Source organism: Dermacentor silvarum, chromosome 5 (assembly GCF_013339745.2).
Source record: "Dermacentor silvarum isolate Dsil-2018 chromosome 5, BIME_Dsil_1.4, whole genome shotgun sequence".
Taxonomy (NCBI): Eukaryota; Metazoa; Arthropoda; class Arachnida; order Ixodida; family Ixodidae; genus Dermacentor; species Dermacentor silvarum.
Window position 1 is genome coordinate 120403906 of NC_051158.1, and position 19415 is coordinate 120423320.

At 44.3% G+C, this 19415-nt stretch overlaps 1 protein-coding gene across 8 annotated transcripts in view; it reads right to left on the reverse strand.

The window, feature by feature from the left end:
* Positions 1-337: 337 nt before the first annotated feature.
* LOC119452576 (BEN domain-containing protein 5-like) overlaps positions 338-19415 on the reverse strand; it is a 27526-nt gene continuing 8448 nt past the window's right edge. The window contains exons 1-10 of one of the 8 annotated variants that reach the window (XM_049668425.1): positions 8525-8785; positions 7578-7681; positions 6318-6573; positions 5505-5542; positions 4587-4676; positions 3736-3813; positions 2781-2858; positions 2602-2649; positions 639-861; positions 339-553 (exon numbers count right to left, since the gene is read on the reverse strand). In XM_049668425.1, coding sequence (XP_049524382.1) covers positions 447-553; positions 639-861; positions 2602-2649; positions 2781-2858; positions 3736-3813; positions 4587-4676; positions 5505-5542; positions 6318-6573; positions 7578-7681; positions 8525-8732 — 1230 coding nt within the window. In that variant the 5' untranslated portion in view covers positions 8733-8785 and the 3' untranslated portion in view covers positions 339-446. Of the gene's footprint in view, positions 554-638; positions 862-2601; positions 2650-2780; positions 2859-3735; positions 3814-4586; positions 4677-5504; positions 5543-6317; positions 6574-7577; positions 7682-8524; positions 8786-19415 lie in introns of those variants that run through there. The other 7 variants (XM_049668427.1, XM_049668429.1, XM_049668428.1 and 4 more) reach the window with 7 other exon arrangements.

Genomic DNA, 19415 nt, shown 5'->3' on the forward strand with positions numbered 1-19415 from the left:
AAAGGCCGCGTTTCTAGCGCGTTTCTAACGCGTTTGTGCTAGCGCGTTACGGCCCGTGTAAGAAGCTGGTGTAAGACGCTGTGGCCTCTCCGCCTTACCTTCAACGCGTTTCGAACGCGCTGCCCAAAGCGGTGGCAAGTCAAGTTCAAGTCGAGGAGCGTTTATGAATACGGGGGGTATACTATCTCATCAGTCATGTGATGGCGTCGACAAACGCGGTGCACGTTCCGGCATGTGTAAATGGCTGCGTAAGACGCTGTGGCCGCTCCACCTTACTAGGCAGTACTGCGCATTTCTAACGCCTTTGTGCTAGCATCCCCTTAAGCGGGAGATCCGATGATTCCCTCCGGAGCTTCGCCCACTCATCATCATTCACCCCGTGGATATGCTGTGATTTTTTTTAAAGTGTTCGCTGAAACACCCTGTATGTGTACACTATTGCATGCTTATTTTAGTTCCCTCAGCATGTCTGCCAGGTATCTATTCATTTTGGAGCGCCGCAACTTCTTCTCTTCCTCAGGGGCACATCTTCTAAGGTATGCATCGAATGCGTCTGAAAAATTAGTCATTTCGGTGTTATACATGCATTGCTACAACCATTACAAAAACAAAATTGAAAGAATGTGAATGATACTTGCTGCCTACAGCTTGCAATTTATGGGGGCTTGAAGCCGGCTTTTCCACAGCATTGGTCTCCTTAAGAAAGCGGCGACAAAGAGCCCCAGTGACGCTCCTACCCCTGAGTGCCGGGACTCCCCACACCAGTTTCGCCAGTTCTTTGCAGAACAGGGAGTCCCGGCCACGAACCTGGAGTAGGTCCCACCTCTCCTTGTCAACGAACACACCATTTCCTAGGTGTACCTGCAATAAAGGACGGCAGAGACGCATTAAGACTGTTTACGTGTGGGAACCTGAAAGCACCTTTAGTCAACCAAATGGCTTCAATGTGACGCGCGCAATATGGCACACGCACTAGGCACACCTTAATTTAGGTCAGCCCGTACCAAAGAGCCGCCATAACATCAGGTAAGCATGCTTGTTTTGCACCCCGGTGTACCAGGTTCTATTTCCCACCCAGTCCGTCAAACTTTCTCATCAAAGCAATTTGCTTTGTTTACAGGAGCCTACCTGAAAAATCTGACATCCAAGCATTTTTTTAAGTGTTTTTAATGTTTGCGCAATCGACCACTCTTGGTACAGTCTTTCGGACACACCGGACGACAATGAATTTTCATGTGATGGAGCCTATAATTCTTTCACATTAAAGGAGGCCATGCTGTCAAGCTGTACAGTCTGTTTCACACTTAGGGGAAATATCGGAGCGCATTGCATCGCGATGCGGCGAGCGCTGGAGTCGGGTGCCAGAAGCAGCTCGCGCAGGCGCAGACGCTCGAGGCGCGTTATCTTGAACCGCGTCGACTGCTCGACGCGGCTGGCCGCCAACCGCGTCGAGCAGTCGACGCGGTTCAAGATAACGCGCCTCAAACGTCTGCGCCTGCGCGAGCTGCTTCTGGCACCCGACTCCAGCGCTCGCCGCATCGCGATGCAATGCGCTCCGAGATTTCCCCTAAGTGTGAAACAGACTGTACATAACACAGGACACAGCAGGACATGCAGTTGTGCAATTAGGACATTCATGCTTCAACTAAGGCTTGCAAAAAAAGCTGTTAAGGTTATCACTATACACAAATGCTACAAATGGTTTTGCCCCAGGCATGCTCCAATTACTCAGTTATAATCAAATAAAGTAGAACTGTTCAATTTACTTCCAAAACACTTTTGAAGCCTGTGCACCATGCACCCTCACAAAAAAAGATAAATGCTATACTTAAGTTACACATGTATGTGTCACCTCTTTTTTCGTCTCGATATTCCTGCACTGTTTCTCTTGGAGTACAATACCAACTAGCCCAACTATCCATCCTATAATGCCACACACTTGTACAGAAGCAAGCAGAATAGTATATGTTTCTTCATTTAACAAAAGTCAGTTTCGCTTGAAAGGCAAAACAGTGATAGCGATAACAAAGCATCTAACAGCTATAAAATAGTTAGTAGTTTAATCGGCCCCACATAATGCAGCAAACATTCTCATACTAATTAAATTGATCAGCACGGTCTCAGCACACACAGGCAAAACACAAACACATCTCGCTCGATGAGTAGCTTCTCGCTTCCTTGAGATAGAGTGAGCTGCAACATTAGGTATGCAGAAATCCAGGGATGCCGGCGGAGAGACTGATACAAAGTGAAGAGCCATCTCGGCTCACTCAAACTTAAGAAATACTGCAGAAAACTTCTAGGATAGGGCACACCCAGGCCCCTTTTTACGTCTGCAGCAAGAAGCAATAACTTGACCACCCCAGGCCAGGCTGACTAGAAGACAGACATTCTTCACCAGCGACTTGCGCCCTCCCACTTGGGCAGACTCAGTGTCATCCCAACCCCGCCCGCATGAAGACTGTGCACTCTCAAATGCTTTTTCTTGATAGGATCTTATTGCACTTGGACCTTAATGTACGAGCCACCACATCGACAGCCCCAAATTTTAGCTTGGACTGTCCGTATAATTGCTATCGCAATAACAAAAGAGAAACTCACCTTGCCATTAACCTCAGCAAAAACTGCCGGCAGTGCAATGTCGGACTCCTGCAAATGACAACAATACTGTCATTAACAAGTATTTCCTCAACCTCAGTACATTTCAGCGACCTATTATTTTCCTTGCATGTATATATAATGCCAGGCAATTAGAAGTTAGCAAAGATTGAGGACCCTACTTGATTGCACACGGCCTGCGATGGTGGATTTGCAGGTTGCAGCATAATAGAGGCCCCTGGCACTGCAACGTCAGACTCCTGCAAATGACAACAATACTGTCATTATCAAGCTCTGCAGCCTACACATTCTAGCTCTGCAATATGTGTTTCCGGTATAAGCTAATTAGTTATTCAATCCCACCGGTTAAACATACACTAGAAAATGAGCACACAAACAATTAGAAGACAAAATGCAGGAGCAATTTGTCCATCTACTGCGCAAAGGGTAGCAGCATGCTTTCTAGTTTTTCGAGACACGGGTTCTGCGGGGTAGCGGAGACCAATCGGCAAGCTACGAGGCCGCCATAACGCCACAAGAAGGCTCTTGTCTCTGCAAAGTTGTGACACGGGTAAAGGATTCGTAAGACGCCTACCAGCGGCAACAACCCAGATTAGATTTCAGAAATGCTGCACACAGATTGTACTCAATGGTGCTGAGGAGGTCGTTTGGGATGCCAAGGACAGCCATGATACATCTGACGAGAATGACTTCTGAAGTTCTGACGAGGATGTAGCTTTGGCATCAACTGCCACATCTAGTAGCCGAGCTTGCGATAAAAAAAATGTCTGCCATGTTCATAGTTGTCATTTTTATAGGGCCGCTGTGGCCACTGCCGCAAGGGCAAGACAAAAAAAATCTATATTGTACATTATGGTGGGTTTTCATAAGATTAAAGCAAATCTATATTTAAATATTTTTTTCTTCCTCTGTGAGGTCAATATATAGGGGTCAATTTATACTAGTGGTTGACCTACTTCTGAGTGAATATGGTAGTAGCAATAAAGTTTATCATATATCTGCCAATGTCCTAGGTATATTGATCTTATTCTCAGTACATTTGAGCCACCTATTATTTTCCTTGCATGTATATATAATGCCAGGCAAATAGAAGTTAGCAAAGATTGAGGACCCTACTTGATTGCGCACGGCCTGCGATGGTGGATTTGCAGGTTGCCGCATAATAGAGGCCCCTGGCACTGCAACGTCAGACTCCTGCAAATGACAACAATACTGTCATTATCAAGTTCTGCAGCCAACACATTCTAGCTCTGCAATATGTGTTTCAGGTATAAGCTAATTAGTTATTCAATCCCACCGGTTAAACATACACTAGAAAATGAGCACACAAACAATTAGAAGACAAAATGCAGGAGCAATTTGTCCATCTACTGCGCAAAGGGTAGCAGCATGCTTTCTGGTTTTTCGAGACACGGGTTCTGCGGGAGAGCAGACACCAATCGGCAAGCTACGATGCCGCCATAACGCCACAAGAAGGCTCTTGTCTCTGCAAAGTTGTGACACGGGTAAAGGATTCGTAAGACGCCTACCAGCGCAACAACCGAGATTGGATTTCAGAAATGCTGCACACAGATTGTACTCAATGGTGCTGAGGAGGTCGTTTGGGATGCCAAGGACAGCCATGATACATCTGACGAGAATGACTTCTGAAGTTCTGACGAGGATGTAGCTTTGGCATCGACTACCACATCTAGTAGCCGAGCTTGCGATAAAAAAATGTCTGCCATGTTCATAGTTGTCATTTTTATAGCGCTTGTTATTTTCCTTGCATGTATACATAATGCCAGCAAACAGAAGTTAGGAAACGTTGAGGACCCTACTTGACTGCACATAACCTCGCACGGTTCATCTGCAGGTTGCTGCATGATAGAGGCTCTTTGAAAGAGAATAATCCCATGGGCAACTATTGTCTTCACTGAAAAAAGGCATGCCATAAATTACGGTCAATAGAAGCTTCATTACTATACCTCTGAGCTTTGGGAAGCAAGTACTGCTGCTCCACTGTCATCTGCACCAACATTTGGAGGTGTGGCATTCGGGCAAGGCACACTGTTTTCCTGAAAAGAAAGGCAGCATTAACGCAAGGCGCCCCAAGGAGTGCTCGAGGAAAAAAGAGAGACGAAGTGGAGGAGAAGGGCACGTGGTGCGAACAAAGAGCCAGTGAGGCTGAAACTAGAATATTGAGTGCGAGTCGTGAAATATCACGGCACGCATAGCGAGCGAGGGCCACGAAACTGCCAACGCCGGGCAACGCTCGCTTCACGATAATGGCAGTAAACGAAACTTCAGGGAGCTAAATCCTACCTTTTCCGAAAATGCAGCAAAATGTACGGCTTCCTGCTGACAAGAGACAAAGATTACGCTCTATAACATACCAGCAAACAGCACTTACTTTTCGTAATGCTAAGCAGCAGTTTCCCAGCCCCTTTTCTGAAGTTATTAGAGTTCCCTGAAGCCTACTGTTGTAAATCTTTTGCTTAAAAAGTCGAGATGAACTAAGTCATTCCTGTCAGCTATTAAAAGTATGGTGTTTTACATGCCAAAACCCCTATATGGTTAGAGGCATGCTGTAGTAACGTAGTGAGACGCCCGAGTAACGTTCACTAGCTGGGGTTAGGTGCACTACTGTGCACCTAACTCTCGAGTACCCAGGAGCTTTTGCATTTTGCCCTCCACGATATGCAGCTGCAATGGCCTGGTATTGAATCAATATCCTTATGCTTACCAGCACAACAGCTTAGCTGCTAAGTCACCAAGGATGTTCCCTTTGTCAGCTAGCTACAAAGACCAGCTTGTACTCAATTAAAAGCATCACAATTCTAATTATTGAAAATGACTGAGCCAACTAAGTTTCCCTTATATCTGCACAAAGAGAGTGTGCATACCTTGCAACAACGTTGGCAAGTTGCTGTGAACCAGGAATCTAGGAAGAAACAAAGCAACTATTACCACCACATACATCATCTATTCTCTTGTTATTGCTTGTTTACGTAAACCATTCACAAAGAGAACTGGTTATAAAAAATATGACAGCAACCAGTCTCATATTCAAATGAAAGCTAGAGATTGCATAAATTGTTAGGTTTTACATGCCAATACCACAATATGATCATTAGGCACATCGTAGTGGGGAACTCCGGATTAGTTTTGCCTGCCTGGGGATCTTTAACTTGCACTTAATCTAATTAGCAGATATTTTTGCATTTCGCTCCCTTTGAAGTACACCTACCATGGCCAGCAAATGAACCTGCGTCTTCCTGCCCAGCAGCGGAATGCCTTAGCTACTAAACCACAATGGCAGGTTCATCCTAAATGATATACGCATTTTTGCGAGTGAAGGACGACCACAACTGTAAGCAGTGATGCACCAACTTTTCTCCATGCACCATGGCAGGTCCATCCTGAATCATTTACAGATTTCTGCAAGTGAAAGAGCAGCACAACTGCAAGCAGTGATGCATCTATTTTTCTCTTGCAAGAGATATGCACCTGCCCGCATGCAACAACACTAATTTTTCCAAATATTGCTATAGGTGTTACATTACATCATTCTTGCTAAACGAGGGCCTCATATTCTTTCTAAGACACATTCTTGCTAAAATGTTATCAAGAATGTGTACAGTGTAGGTATTTTGCAATTTCTTTTAACCCTTGCATGCAGCCCAACACATTTTTAAATATTGTAAGCTAATGCTCACCCAGTTTGTTGAGAAAGTGGTCCTCCAGGCGGTCGTGACGTGCTTGCAGCTCATCTTTTTCTTTTCGGAGTGCTGCCAGCTTCCGACACAGGGCTGCATTTTTTTGCTGCTCTGCCAAGAGCAATTTTTTTGGAACAACATCATCTTCACCATCATCAGAACTCGTGCCCTGATCATCGGACATTAACCTCGCCACGTTGCGGCGTTTTGCGGCTTGCACATTGCGGGCGGCCTTTTTCGCTGAAGGAACCTGCGACTAAAAAAACAAAAAAAGCCCCCCAAAATTGTTAGTTTGCAGAAATTAAGAAAGAGAAACCCTTTTCATATTTCTCATCAGCAATTTTTAAACATAAATCGCCTTTGGAACAGAATGCACAAAGGCACATTTAAATATTTTTGCTTACTGTGCCATTGTGACATTGCCAGTGCAACAAAAGACTACTTGCAACATGGAGTACAAGCAAGTGTAGTTGGCAGCTAACATAAAAGACAACACAGGGATGCTTGTTGCTGCTTAACAATTGTTAGAACACATACATTACTATTTCCCTAGATGCCAGCACATTAGATCGTTTAATCTCCATTTCAGTAAACCAGTTAGTTAAATTTAATGGGTCTGAAACACCCTGCTTTCAATAAAGCGAGAAATATGGATAGGTACTAGTTGGTCTTCATTCACCTTCTGCAGTGCTGCACAAGCGTGTCATGATTTACATGACGCGCTTGTGCATTTGCAATACTCAAATCTAGTGAGAAGCCCATTAAACAGAACAAAAAGTGTGGACTTGTATTCTATCTCGCAAATAAATTGCAGCGCTTCCGAGGCTAAAAGCATGCTCCAAAAAATAAGGTCATATCCTGTTGCAGCAGAATATAGTTCCAGATATACAGCTATAAATCCTGTTTATTGGCAGTATTTAGAGCCATAGGGCACATGCACTTGATCTCATCTGTAAGGATCGAGCGCCAGTTTGCAGCAGCCACACGGCACTGTTCTTCCCAGACAGCCTGATTGTTGTAAACATAAGAAAACTTGCCCTGTTTATTTCGAATCACTTCCTATTATGCAGTAAGCCATGCAAATTTGTGGCTTGTGTGTGAACTACGTACGGTAAATAAATTTGGATAGCATAAGTATGGCAACTGAATGTCTTGGCAGTAGGAAAGGGACCTCACTCTTTGCTTATTAGTTTGCCCAATGTTGTACATACCATTACTACAATGATTTACACAAAGATAGTATTGTTTTCTAATACATACGTTCGTCGCCAAACCACTTGTTGCAGATGAGTCTCCATCAAAAATAAATTCTGGCACGGATATCTTCCGCTTTGTCAACCGTTGTATGAGGTCTGCCTTTGTTACTATAGCACAGTAAAGAGAACAAAAACAAGATCAAGAATGAAAGCATAGAAAAATTGAACATGTTGGTCGAATTGCTAGCACAGCAGTTACATTAACCGTTGTAATATGGTTAGCTAAACAATTTATTTGTACTTGTTGCATACTATGCCATAGAAGATTTTGCATTTATTTACTATATGCATTTAGACATACTGCTCAAAAGATGGGTTCAATGCATAGTTGATAGAATGAGCATTGAATACAAGATAAACGAAGACCCGCGTCCCTACAACCACGAAGAGAAAAATACAATCGCGTTCATTCATTGTAGGACTGGCAATCACCAAACGAAAGTGCACGCTTTGGGCTACATATAACCTGCATCATTTCTCTAGACGCCGCAGCCTTCCCCACGAAATACAAGTCAATTCCTTTTTTTCTCTCTCTCTGTCTTGTTCATCTGAAGCTACGACAGATGCGACAGGGTCTGTTCGCAGAAACCGAACATAGCTGTGTTCAAAGTATTGAAAGTGACACCGAGCATGATTCCACATTTTGCGTTCGTTAACTGCTTCTTTGATAACACTGCCAACTCGCACAGTCTAGTCATCCGTGAAGTTTGTAAACGCACCAAGAAAGCTGTAATTTCACTAAACGTGCTACACGAGCCTTTTTGAGCACTGAAAGCCCCACGTCTTCCTTGCGATATTTTGTATCCCTTTTAGCGTCGTTTTGCATGCCCGGCGGTTTACGTCCCCTAACTTGCGGTGCGCGACAGCTATCCGTACGCATGCGGCACAATCTAAGCATAGGTACAGCGTCGAAATCGAAACAGTTGATACATTCAAATGAAAATCACTTACCACCAAGCTCCACAATGTCCGCGAGGTAATAGTCCTCATCGTTGTGGTCCGACAGCAGTCCAGTGTCGCACCAATACACCAATTTTTTCTTGCACAGTTCGTTCACCGACGTAGGGGCATACTTCTTTATCAGTGAAATATGCACTATTGCCTTGGCACCGTCGTGGTATTTCACGAAAGCAAAGCTCGGCGTACCCGACGTGGCCATTGTTGTGTAGCACGATATTTGCACTGACTTCACTTCGCCACTTTCCGGATTGATCCTGGATTGACTACGAAATACATGATGACGATGATGATCGTGCTTCCCTTTGCATTGTTGGGCACCACACAGGCCCTGATGGAGAAGAAATAATAATAAAATAAATAAAGTCCTAACCATTTCTATAAAAAACACGCACCTTGTAGACTGCGCCAGTGACAACCATTTAAATGGGCAGTCGCACGCGGCAGCAATGCACGCTGCAGGTGCGGGTGCCCTCGCGAGGTCGGATATGCTTCGAGCAGCTTCAAGCTTGTTTGAAACGCAGTTCGTTTAGTAGGATTCCCAAGACTTTATTTCGAAGGGGGCGAGAAGCTTGGATCCCCCCCCCCCAACCCCACCGGTTTCCAGATAGCATCTGCCATGCCTTGTGAAAACCGTCACAATTATAACTACGGCCTTTTCGCGCAACCACGTCTGCAGACTGCATCATCCACTGCATAGTGCTAGTTTTCCACTTAGCAGTATATCTGGGGAAACTCTGCAGTTAAAGACACCGCAAATGCGCAGCGCACGAATACAATTCCGCCATGCATACAACACGCATAAGGGTGCCAAGGTGGTCAAAATTATAGTTTGTAGCCTCTGACAATGGCGTACCTCACAATCATTTTGTGGTTTTGACGGCCGTATCATTTATTTTAAAATAAGTACTGTGGCATCCCCGCTGCGTAAGTTGTTCGCAAATAGTCGCAAATGGAACAAGACGTCGGCATCACGAGGTGATGGCAGAGAGAACAGACGTGAACGACATCACTATCGCGAGGAATTTGGTGTGGTGAACGGCAGGGGCCGTATTCTGAAACGTTCGCCTAGGCGAAATTTCGCCTAGGCGAACGTTTCAGAATACGGCCCCAGGTCGCGCTAGCCGGTGGCAACACATCGATCGCGCTTGCAGTCGGGAATGGTCGCGCAACCACTGCCAGTCCCCGGTATGCATGAGCCTTTAGAAGATAGGCATGGTCACACGCTATCGAACTGTGGGAAGTGCTTTTATTAGGCGCTTTTTTTCCGCAATATTCCCGCTATATATATTCAGCATCGTTGGGGGCTCTGAAATTACCAAGAACGACTGTTTCTTTATATATAGAACGATGTAGTACGTTAATTGTCCTTACAACATATATTGTTACGGATAGGCCACGCATTGTAACAATATAAATGGTGTGCGCAATGGTGTTAATTAAATGACAGCATGATCGATGCAACGGCATACAGATAATTATCTCGCTCGGTCGCTCGATCGCTATGCTTCTACAACAGCCCTCACAAGGAGTAATGACATCTGCGTTAGAAGGAAGCTGGTACACTGCCTTGTCTGTTTCCCTTCCCCTGTGTCCGTGTATATCTTTTTCTGTGGTGGACCTCTGAGAAATCGAACCGAAACTGGCTGTAACGTTGAAAAGTTGCAGTAATAAATTATTTGTGGTGTTTTTTATGTCCTGCAGTTTTTGTTCTATAATTCAAGGGTCAATTCACTCAACGTAAGGACGTGGTCATTCAGAAATATGATGCAAGTTACTCCGTTAAGTTTGGGTATTGTTGACGAGTTTCATTATCATACCTGTAATAACGTTGAACTGGTGCGTGCACGTCCATGTGAACGGGCGTTGGCAAAGAGGTTTCATATGCTTGGTAGCTAAAACCAACGTTTATAGATGCTAGCTTCCATGAACGTTGGCTACAAAACAGCATCGGCAGCATCGGGCTGCTGTACGTGCTGGCAGACCAATCAAGGTACACGATCGAACACTTCTTTAGAATCGGCCCGAAACGAGTCCAGACAGGGACTTCCAGCGCGTAGTACGCAGCATGAGAGGCATTCGTTGAAATGAACTGTCACTTCAACTGTAATTTCATAAGTTCATTTGTGCGCTGGCAGCGAGAATGCGCGCTGTCTACGTCATCTTTCAACTTCGTGCTTAGGCAGCAAGTAAATTCAGCTGCTTTGTCGTATTCACATGTTTAAAATTTATGTGTGCAAGGTTACTTGGACATTGTCACTCTTCTGCATTCGATGTACGAACACCGGGCCTTACCTAGCAGACGACACGGAACTTGCAATTGCAGTCCTAAACTTGATTAAAATTTTATTTGTGAATAATGTGTGTGTACGTTTATACAGACTGATACTTATTTTAAAGTAAGATAACTAGCTTTGCCATAAATTACATGCATGCACTAAAAATAAACACTTGCTAGCGCCACTGTTGCTTTCTTACATAATCAAGTAGTCGCAGCAGTTCTGCAGGAACACTTTTGTTCTTGAGCTGTCGGTTTGCGTGCCTCATTTGTTGGTGTGATTGTGGTACCTGCATGAGCCAGGTGAAAGAGCGGAAGCGCCGTAAACTCTATTTAGTCGATGCGGACGCGCCCTTTGTTGTTCCACGCTCCACGCTATGGTACAACAAGCAGCGGCCCATCACGCCGAGCACCTCGGCGGCACACCTTTTGACTGACGCCCTACCCGACGACGCTGCAGACACCGCAGATACTGCCAACTGCGATGAAAATCGCCAGCCGAGGGATCGGCGTAGCTGCTTCCAGCGCTGATACTGACGACAGTGCCCTGGCATACTTAAGCGACGCACAGCCGCCAAGAACCACAAGTGCAAGCTGGCATCACCAGTGACGACTTATTCGACGATGAGCAGACGGAATTTGTGGATGCCGTGAGCGAGAGTGGCTGCAGCGGTGAAGACAGTGACCATACCGACGAAGAACGAAGTGACCCCGCCAATGGGCCTGTGCCACAGTTCCATGACACCGAGCTGCTAGCTCAATGTGTCCGCCACTTCGGAAACAAAACACTGCCTTCTTCATCAACAACACTGGCTGAGGCTGTTGTGTTGATTATGGCGTTTGTTGTGGCGCATGGGCTCACTTGGTCGGCGGTTGATGATTTGTTAAAGTTGGTTGACGCTTTGTTTGGGCATCGGCCATCTGGGCTCCCAAATGTGAACAGATAGCCCAGAGACATTACTATTGCGAATTGTGTATGTCGCTTCTTGAGATAAGTGAGAACAAGAGGAGTCTCCACTGCACTATATGCCAGCTATCATACGATGTGAGTGAGGTGAAGAAGAAAGGGTGCTTCTTTGCTATTATGGACATAAAAGAACAGCTTCAACACATAATAGCAAGAGTCAAGGAGCTCCTTTTCAGCAGTCTATCAATGCTACGAGACGAACAAAGTTCAGGAAATGTAGTGACGACAGACATTGCAAATGGGGCAATTTGTAAAGGACTCCGCCAAATGGGTCTTATGAAATGGAGTGACTTAACATTAACTGTGAATACAGACTGGGAGCCCATTGTACAAGTCCTCCAATGCCTCCATTTGGCCCATTCAATTGTCGATCAACGAGCTTCCGCAGCCCCATCGAAATGCAAATACCTTCCTCGCCGGCTTGTGGTTTGGGCGGAAACACCCTGATATGGCTCTTTTTATTGGGAAGTTTGTGAAAGCCTTACAGATGGTTGGGGAGATCGTGTGGCAGCATGCTGCTGTGGACCTGATCTCCAGAGTATACCTAGCTTGTGTCTGCGTTGATGCCCCTGCCAGAGCAGCTGTTGGAAACCAGACACAGTTCAATGGCTGCTTTGGTTGCCCATGGTGCCTAGCATGTGGAACACTGCAAGAAGGTAAGTTCGTTGCAGTAATATTTATTGTTAGATGACATTTCATACTTGTTATTATGGTACTGTGTTAGCCTTGCACTGTATGCTGAAATATTGGCAGACATATCACAATTTGGTAATTGTCCGATTACTTTCAGAATGTATACATAGAAAAATTTTGACAAAACTGAGAGCATTGGTGAAAGTTTCTTGGATTAAAGCCGCACAAAAAAGGCAAGGATGGTAAAAATGAATGTGACAAGTGCCGAACTGTACTAAAAACACATTACATATTTGCAGAATTCAGGGGTGTAAGGATTCGAAGACTTAGTGTGAATCATAAGTTACGCCTACCTGCATGGGTGGGAAGGTGGCAACAAAATAAATTTTAGCTAATTTAGTTCTTTTTTGTTTGTGATACCATGAACATAGTTTATTGTTTGTTTTACTTGAAGGATGTGGTAGGGTTTTTGGCCCTTGAAAATAGTAACCATGAAATATTACGCATCATTTCCTGTATGGTTAGTGTTGAGGATCATTACATAAGCATCATGCATTGTTTGTTTGGATCTGTAGAAGCACTCTTGTTAGTAAAGTTCTTTTCTAGGCAAATTTACCACTGAACTTGTAAACTTGACTCAAAAGTAGCTGCATGCTCAGGAGGAAGCCTGTATGTGTGCTTTTTAGTCTGTAGATAGATTGTAACAGCAGCATTAAAAGTGTGATCTAACTCTAGTGTCTATCTGCATTTCAGGACGTCGTCTCTACATCAACTCGGAGCCGCCTGCACCAAGAGGACAGCAGCAGGCATACGCAGGGACATGAAACTTGCCATGGAGCTGCAGACTCCAGTCAATGGACTGAAAGGGCCATCAGCTTTCTGGCCTTTGCAGTACCTGGACCTTGTCGAGTGCTACACTGTGGAGTACATGCATTGTGTTACTTGGGGTGACCAGGAAGTTCACGGAGTATTGGTTCGATTCCTCTCACTGCCATGAAAAGTCCTACATAGGTCAGTATTCTGTTGTTTTGGCAGTTTCTTGATCTTGCAACTAATGTGCATGTGAAGCTTATTTGCTGTGCATACTGATTGAGTGGGCTGTTTCGATTTTTCACTTCTAGCTATTATCAGACTGCCAGAGCATCAACTAGCCCAAGAAACGACTTTGTAACGAACCAGACATGCATTTTTCCTGGATTGTTGTGCACACTGAATTCAGGAGCACATGTGTTTTACAGCGTAAGCTGTTATGGGCTCATTCCAACAGGCGCTTTCGGTGGCTATAGTGTTTTTTTATAAAAGTAAGCAAAAATGAGCTCAGCTGACTTTTATTTACTTCTAGCTTTACCTTCTAAAGCCAATTTTGCTTTGCACGATGGTTTCATACAAGAAACAGCAAAAATATCGCTTTGCGTGAACCGCATACAACGCACTCAAACATGCTGCGTTGTCTTGCAGGTTATTCATTCTTGTTTCACCCATTGCTCTGCTTTTTAGCCTAGATTTTTTAGCGGTTCACAGACTGTGTTGAGTGCATTCGAGCGCCAACTACAGCCCCAGCTTTTTCAGCTTGTGTACCAGAGTCACCACGAGCGTTAACTTTCTGAAATCGAAGCTTAAGCAGCTTGTCACAATTGTTTACACATATATAAAGGTATCCTGTGGCCAGCCTGCTTTTCCAGTTTTGTAAAATTATGGTCATTTCCTTAACCATTAAAGCTGGCGGTCAGCGTTATCCTTGAGAAAAGACCTGGAGCAATCAATTTTGCATGTAGGACCATTTTCATGAGATTTCACGTAGTACCGGATATGTCTGACAGCGTATGTAGTGTTGTGCAAAAATAAATGGTGGGACTGCACGCAACCTGTGTTGATCATACAGTCTATTGCAGAAGTGATGTATTCTCTAGTGCAACCATTTAATAATATCACTTGAGCTCTTTGGCAATAATAATGAGATATCTTCAAGTGGGTAGTGCATGAATGACCAAACTGCTGATCACACTGGCCGCTGCTATTCAAGCAGCGGGTTTACATTTTTACTGGCCAGTTGTACTAGCATTTGATTTTACAACCGTTCGGGCATCTTCAGGTTGTCTTGGGATCCCAATTTTTGTGACAGTGATGCTTATTCCTATCAGGGCCAGAACTAGCTAGCTGCTGTCTGGCTGCCAGTGGGCTGTCCAAACCTAAAATTGAAGAGGCCCACTGGCTTACAGACATTCATTCCAGAAATGTACATGATGTGAACTGTATGAAATGGTCTTGCAGGACGACCAAGCACCCTGAATTTCCTGAACCGGCGCCTGAAGGCCATTCAACCGCCACATCATATTACACGCCTGCCTCGCTCAATCCAGGAAAGGCACTTTTGGAAGGCCCATGAGTGGCGAAATTGGCTTCTGTACTACTGCCTACCGTGCTGCCAAAATACTCTGCCATCACCCTACATGAAGCACTTCGCAATTCTTTCCGAGGCCATTTTTCTGCTCCTTCAAGAGCAACTCTCACCTCCGGCCATTGCCCAAGCAGGTGAGGAGAAATTTTGTGTATCCTAATCAAGCTGTTTTCACACATGCATTTTGTACTCAGTAGGGTTATTTGAAAAACTGTACATTGATTGTACAAAAAAAATAACAACATGCATTTTTGTATTCAAGGAGCTGTGACATAGTTGTCCTATATTATCACTTTATCATTGAAACTGAGAGTAAAGGGCCCATAATGGACATGCACCTGAAAAATTCGTCTTTTAAGCGTGCATTCTAATAGAAATTTCACCTTAAAGTGACAGCCCCTAAACATCTCCCACTGACAGTGACTGCCATTTTGATATCTACTGAGTGACATCAGGAAATGTGGAGGAGGAAGAAGTGGTTTTGAACAGAGGGAGACCACAGTAACTGTCTTGCACATTGGGCGACACCTCAACTGCATTTTAGAGGAAGGGAATGAGGAAGGAAAGAGAAGCACAGTAGAGAGAGGAGTAAAGCAAGGGCGGCGCATGCATGGCCAGCTCGGCAGCGACAAACATCCAGATGGGAATACTTGGTTTGTAATTAAGGTGGTTCTGTGAATCATAGGGGGTGCATGCTGCTGTGCTGTATTCTTTGAAACAGTGTGATACCACAATGGATGAATTGCTGTGCATGCTCTGGTACCTAACAGCACCGCTGGCACCGCTGGCTGTGATGGCTCCTGGAGTTCGGCCTCTTATGCACTGAACTCCACATCTATTGCAGCACTGTTGCAAATATATGCTGAGCACAACAGAACATGTATCAAATTTGTTTTTGTTTCATATTTTTCTGGACTTTTAAGTGTTGTAGAGCCTTAGAACTAATAATTTGCCTGGCCGCTTTTGAAACATGACAGAAATGCAGGTCAATGAAGGGCATGGGGGCTGTTGTCACTAAGTACATAATGATCATAATGCATACATAGGTTCATTTTCATAAACAGTACTTTTCATAAGTAGTTGTGTATAGTATTGAATTTAAACATGGGATGTCTTTTTATTTCAGATAACCTTCTTCGACGTTTCGTCAACCGAGCTGCGGCATTGTACAGTGATAGGTGCATGACATTCAACGTGCATCAACTCCTGCACTTAGCACGGGCTGCCCGCAACTTTGGCCCACTGTGGGCTCATTCAGCATTTGGGTTTGAGAGTGGGAATGGCCAGCTTGTCAAGTTAGTTACAGCAGCAAATGGTGTGCCTGAACAAATCCTGGAGCGTGTGATTCTCTCCCAGGAGTTGAAGCTGTTGCTTTGTTCAACAGCAATACCGTTGACAACTAAGCAGTTGTGCCATGATTTCCTGCACTATCCAAATGTAGAAAAGGCTCAGCACATACAAGGTGCTTGCATGTTTGGTGCACCCAAGGATGTGCCTGTGGTGTTGCCTGCAGAAAGAGATTGTCTGAAGATAGCCCTGAACCATGTACCTCATGTACAAGAACATTTTCGATTTTTGTATCGGGGAACGATATTTCATAGCAGGGAATACAAAAGAAGCAGCAAAAGTGATAGCAGCATTTTCGAGTCAGATGGTGGCGAGTTTTTTATTGTTAAAAGAATTTTCGAAGTTGTTGATGACAGGTTTCCAAGCAATGGCGAAGTTATTTTGCTTTGCCGAAAAGTTGTTTGTGAGGTATGCCAAGTCACATAATGCCATGCTTTTTTTCTTTGCAGTACCCGCTCGTAGCTCTCAAACTCAGCAGTGTTTCAAAGCCCTGTATTTTGATATCATTTAGTGATGACGAGAAATTTGTGTGTAAAGTCCCCAACCTCATTGAACGGGACTAATTCACATGTTTTCGTGATGGTGCATTAGGTCTTTACGAAAAGGCACCTTGTTAGCATTTTATACAATTTTTTTACTAATAGATGTATATTATGCATTTGATTGCCATTCTTAAGGTACTAGATTTGTGAACTGTAATGCACTCGGCACTGCAACGAGTTCTGTGCATACTGTGAACTGTGTGTGTGCTAGCTGTGTTATGTCCAAAGCAAGCCGCAGCAAGCCCAGAAACATGTCCTAGCAACTCAACGTCAGGGTTTTCTTGAGCGACTTGAAAAGCTTTTCTTTATAGCAGCACTGTCCAACTTTCCTCATATAGAATCCAAGGTGTAAAACTGCACCTGTATGTGCAGCCTTGCTGTTTCCAACTTCCCAATTGCGTTTGGTAGAAATCCATACTGCTCAATGCTGTAAAGCCTCCTGGAAAGGGTATCACTGGTCACACTTTCTTGAAGCGCTTTCGCGACAGCATTTGTCAGCTTCATTTTTTTTTTCGCAGGCTTTCTGCCTCGTACATTGCTGCTTGTAAGAAACGTGCCCAGTGCGTTACCACAGGCTAGGAGGCAAGAGAGGTTTGCTGTAGAGACAGATATTGTAGGAAAGATATTGCTTCACTGAAGCAAAACATTTACGGTTGGGTGCATATGTGAACCTTCTCAAATGCAAAGAAGAGTGTGAGGAATGCAAGTGAAATGCTTGAAATTTCAAAACCTGCATTTGAGATTTTGGAATGCAGCTTTTATATATGAAACTTGGTTGTTATGGAAACCGTTCTTTCGTACGGGCAGCTGGTTTCTTCCACAAAGCTAACACGAGGACTGAAGGTTGGGAACAGCATCTATCGAGTGGATACACCAGCATGGTGGTCACAAAGTGGTGGCAGGGATAAATTGTTTCATCCATTGAAAATGCATGGCCGAGACACCTGCATGTGCGCGAATGTGGTCAACGTTTTTCTTGTAAATTACTTCAAGCGTGTCAGGCAGCAGTTTTGTCGAAACCACTTAAAGGTGACCTTCTTAATGGCTGAGTAACCAAGCTTGGTAAAGGAATATTTGCAGACACAAGGGCCTCACAAGATCATTGTTGAATTCGCACTGGCGATTCTGTCTTTGGAAAAGCATCTTGAAGGTCTTCCCTTCTTCCTGAATTTGCTGCTTCTGTATTTTTGTTTTATCAAGTTACATAGCCTCATACTGCTGAATATTGTTTCTACCATACCATTCCTTGTTGAGGTGATTTATATGCTTCAAGCAATAACCGCACTCACCGAGAGTCTGTGTTTGTTCCAATGCCTCGTCCTTTCATTCCTTCAAATGCCATTTAGAGATGTCATCGCTGTTTTGCCCATGCCAGATACAAACTGCTTCTCACTAGCCATGCCATGAATGAAAGAAAATGAGGTGTGAGTGAAACAAGAATACAGTATCAGGCGAACCATATGTGACGAATAAGTGGTTGCTAGTACTTGAGGTGATTCGCCCTCTGCTTGCGAGCGCCACGGAGCGCACGACAGCAGAGCTTGGCGAGATGTTCACAACAGCGTATGGTACCCCTGCTCGATGTTATTTCCAAGCAGGAGGGATGGTTCCGGGCCCCTTTAAACAGTGTTTTAACAAGTGCACCTAATATCTGATTAACCCCTTAACCGTTTTATTATTTTGACAATTTCTATGCCTAAACTGCTTATTTAAAAATTTTGATTTGAAATTCCTTCTTATATTGACTTTATAATGCTCATGATAAAGGAGGCCAGTTATCTGCTGGTATTTAATAAAAAAACAGCAGAAGCTCAGTTCGGGAAGCTTTCTATCAAGTTGTCAGGCATGTTATATTAAATGCGTACCATGCATTCGTGAGGACACTTCATGGGGATGTCTTCATGTCGATGCGCCATTATGACGTGCACTGGCAATAGTGTCTTCTGGGTAGTATTCCTCAGCTGCTGAACTGTAATTTCGTAGTCATCGCTTTCGCTTCCAGAAACGAAGCGAACTTGCCGTTTCTGAATTATATCGGCGAAGAGCTAGATCATGGGGAAAGGCTTCTTTTCGTGATGACAGCTCAATGTATGCGTCGTCCACAGACGGCATCTTTTGAAGCACGGTTGTGCCGCAAATAAATGTGAAAGGGAGGTTGAACAAAAAAGAAATTACCTGCGCAGTGCTGCCATTTGCGAAGCGCCACACCAGCTAGCCCGCCAACGAGCGTGTCTTGTTCAAAACACTCAAAAGGAGGTAATGTCTCCTGCAGACGAGCTCGCCCAAGACAGTTTTGGGACAGTTCGGCAAAGACGAGCTGGGCTCGTTTGAAACGTACGGTTCAGGGGTTAAACATGATTTCGGTCAAACATGTTATTGATGCAACTGAACAGTTTATGTGAACTTGCTAGGGGTGTATTTTATATGTAAATGTTGGTATAAATCAGAAAATGAGCCATTGCACATTTCAAGCGTCTATTTTCACTGTAGGGATTATCTGTTGCATCATGCGCAAAGCACACAGCAACATACAGATCCCATTCAATGAATGAACCTGTATTCACTCGAACACATTCTTAACTGTCTGCTGATGGTTGTTCTTGTACGCGGGGCTTGTCATAATGCTGATGGCATCTTGGAAGCCGCAACAGTTTCACTCCTTATGGGTGAAACTGTTGCAAATGTCCTCTAGTTCTTTAGAACCTTCGTAAGGGCAGATC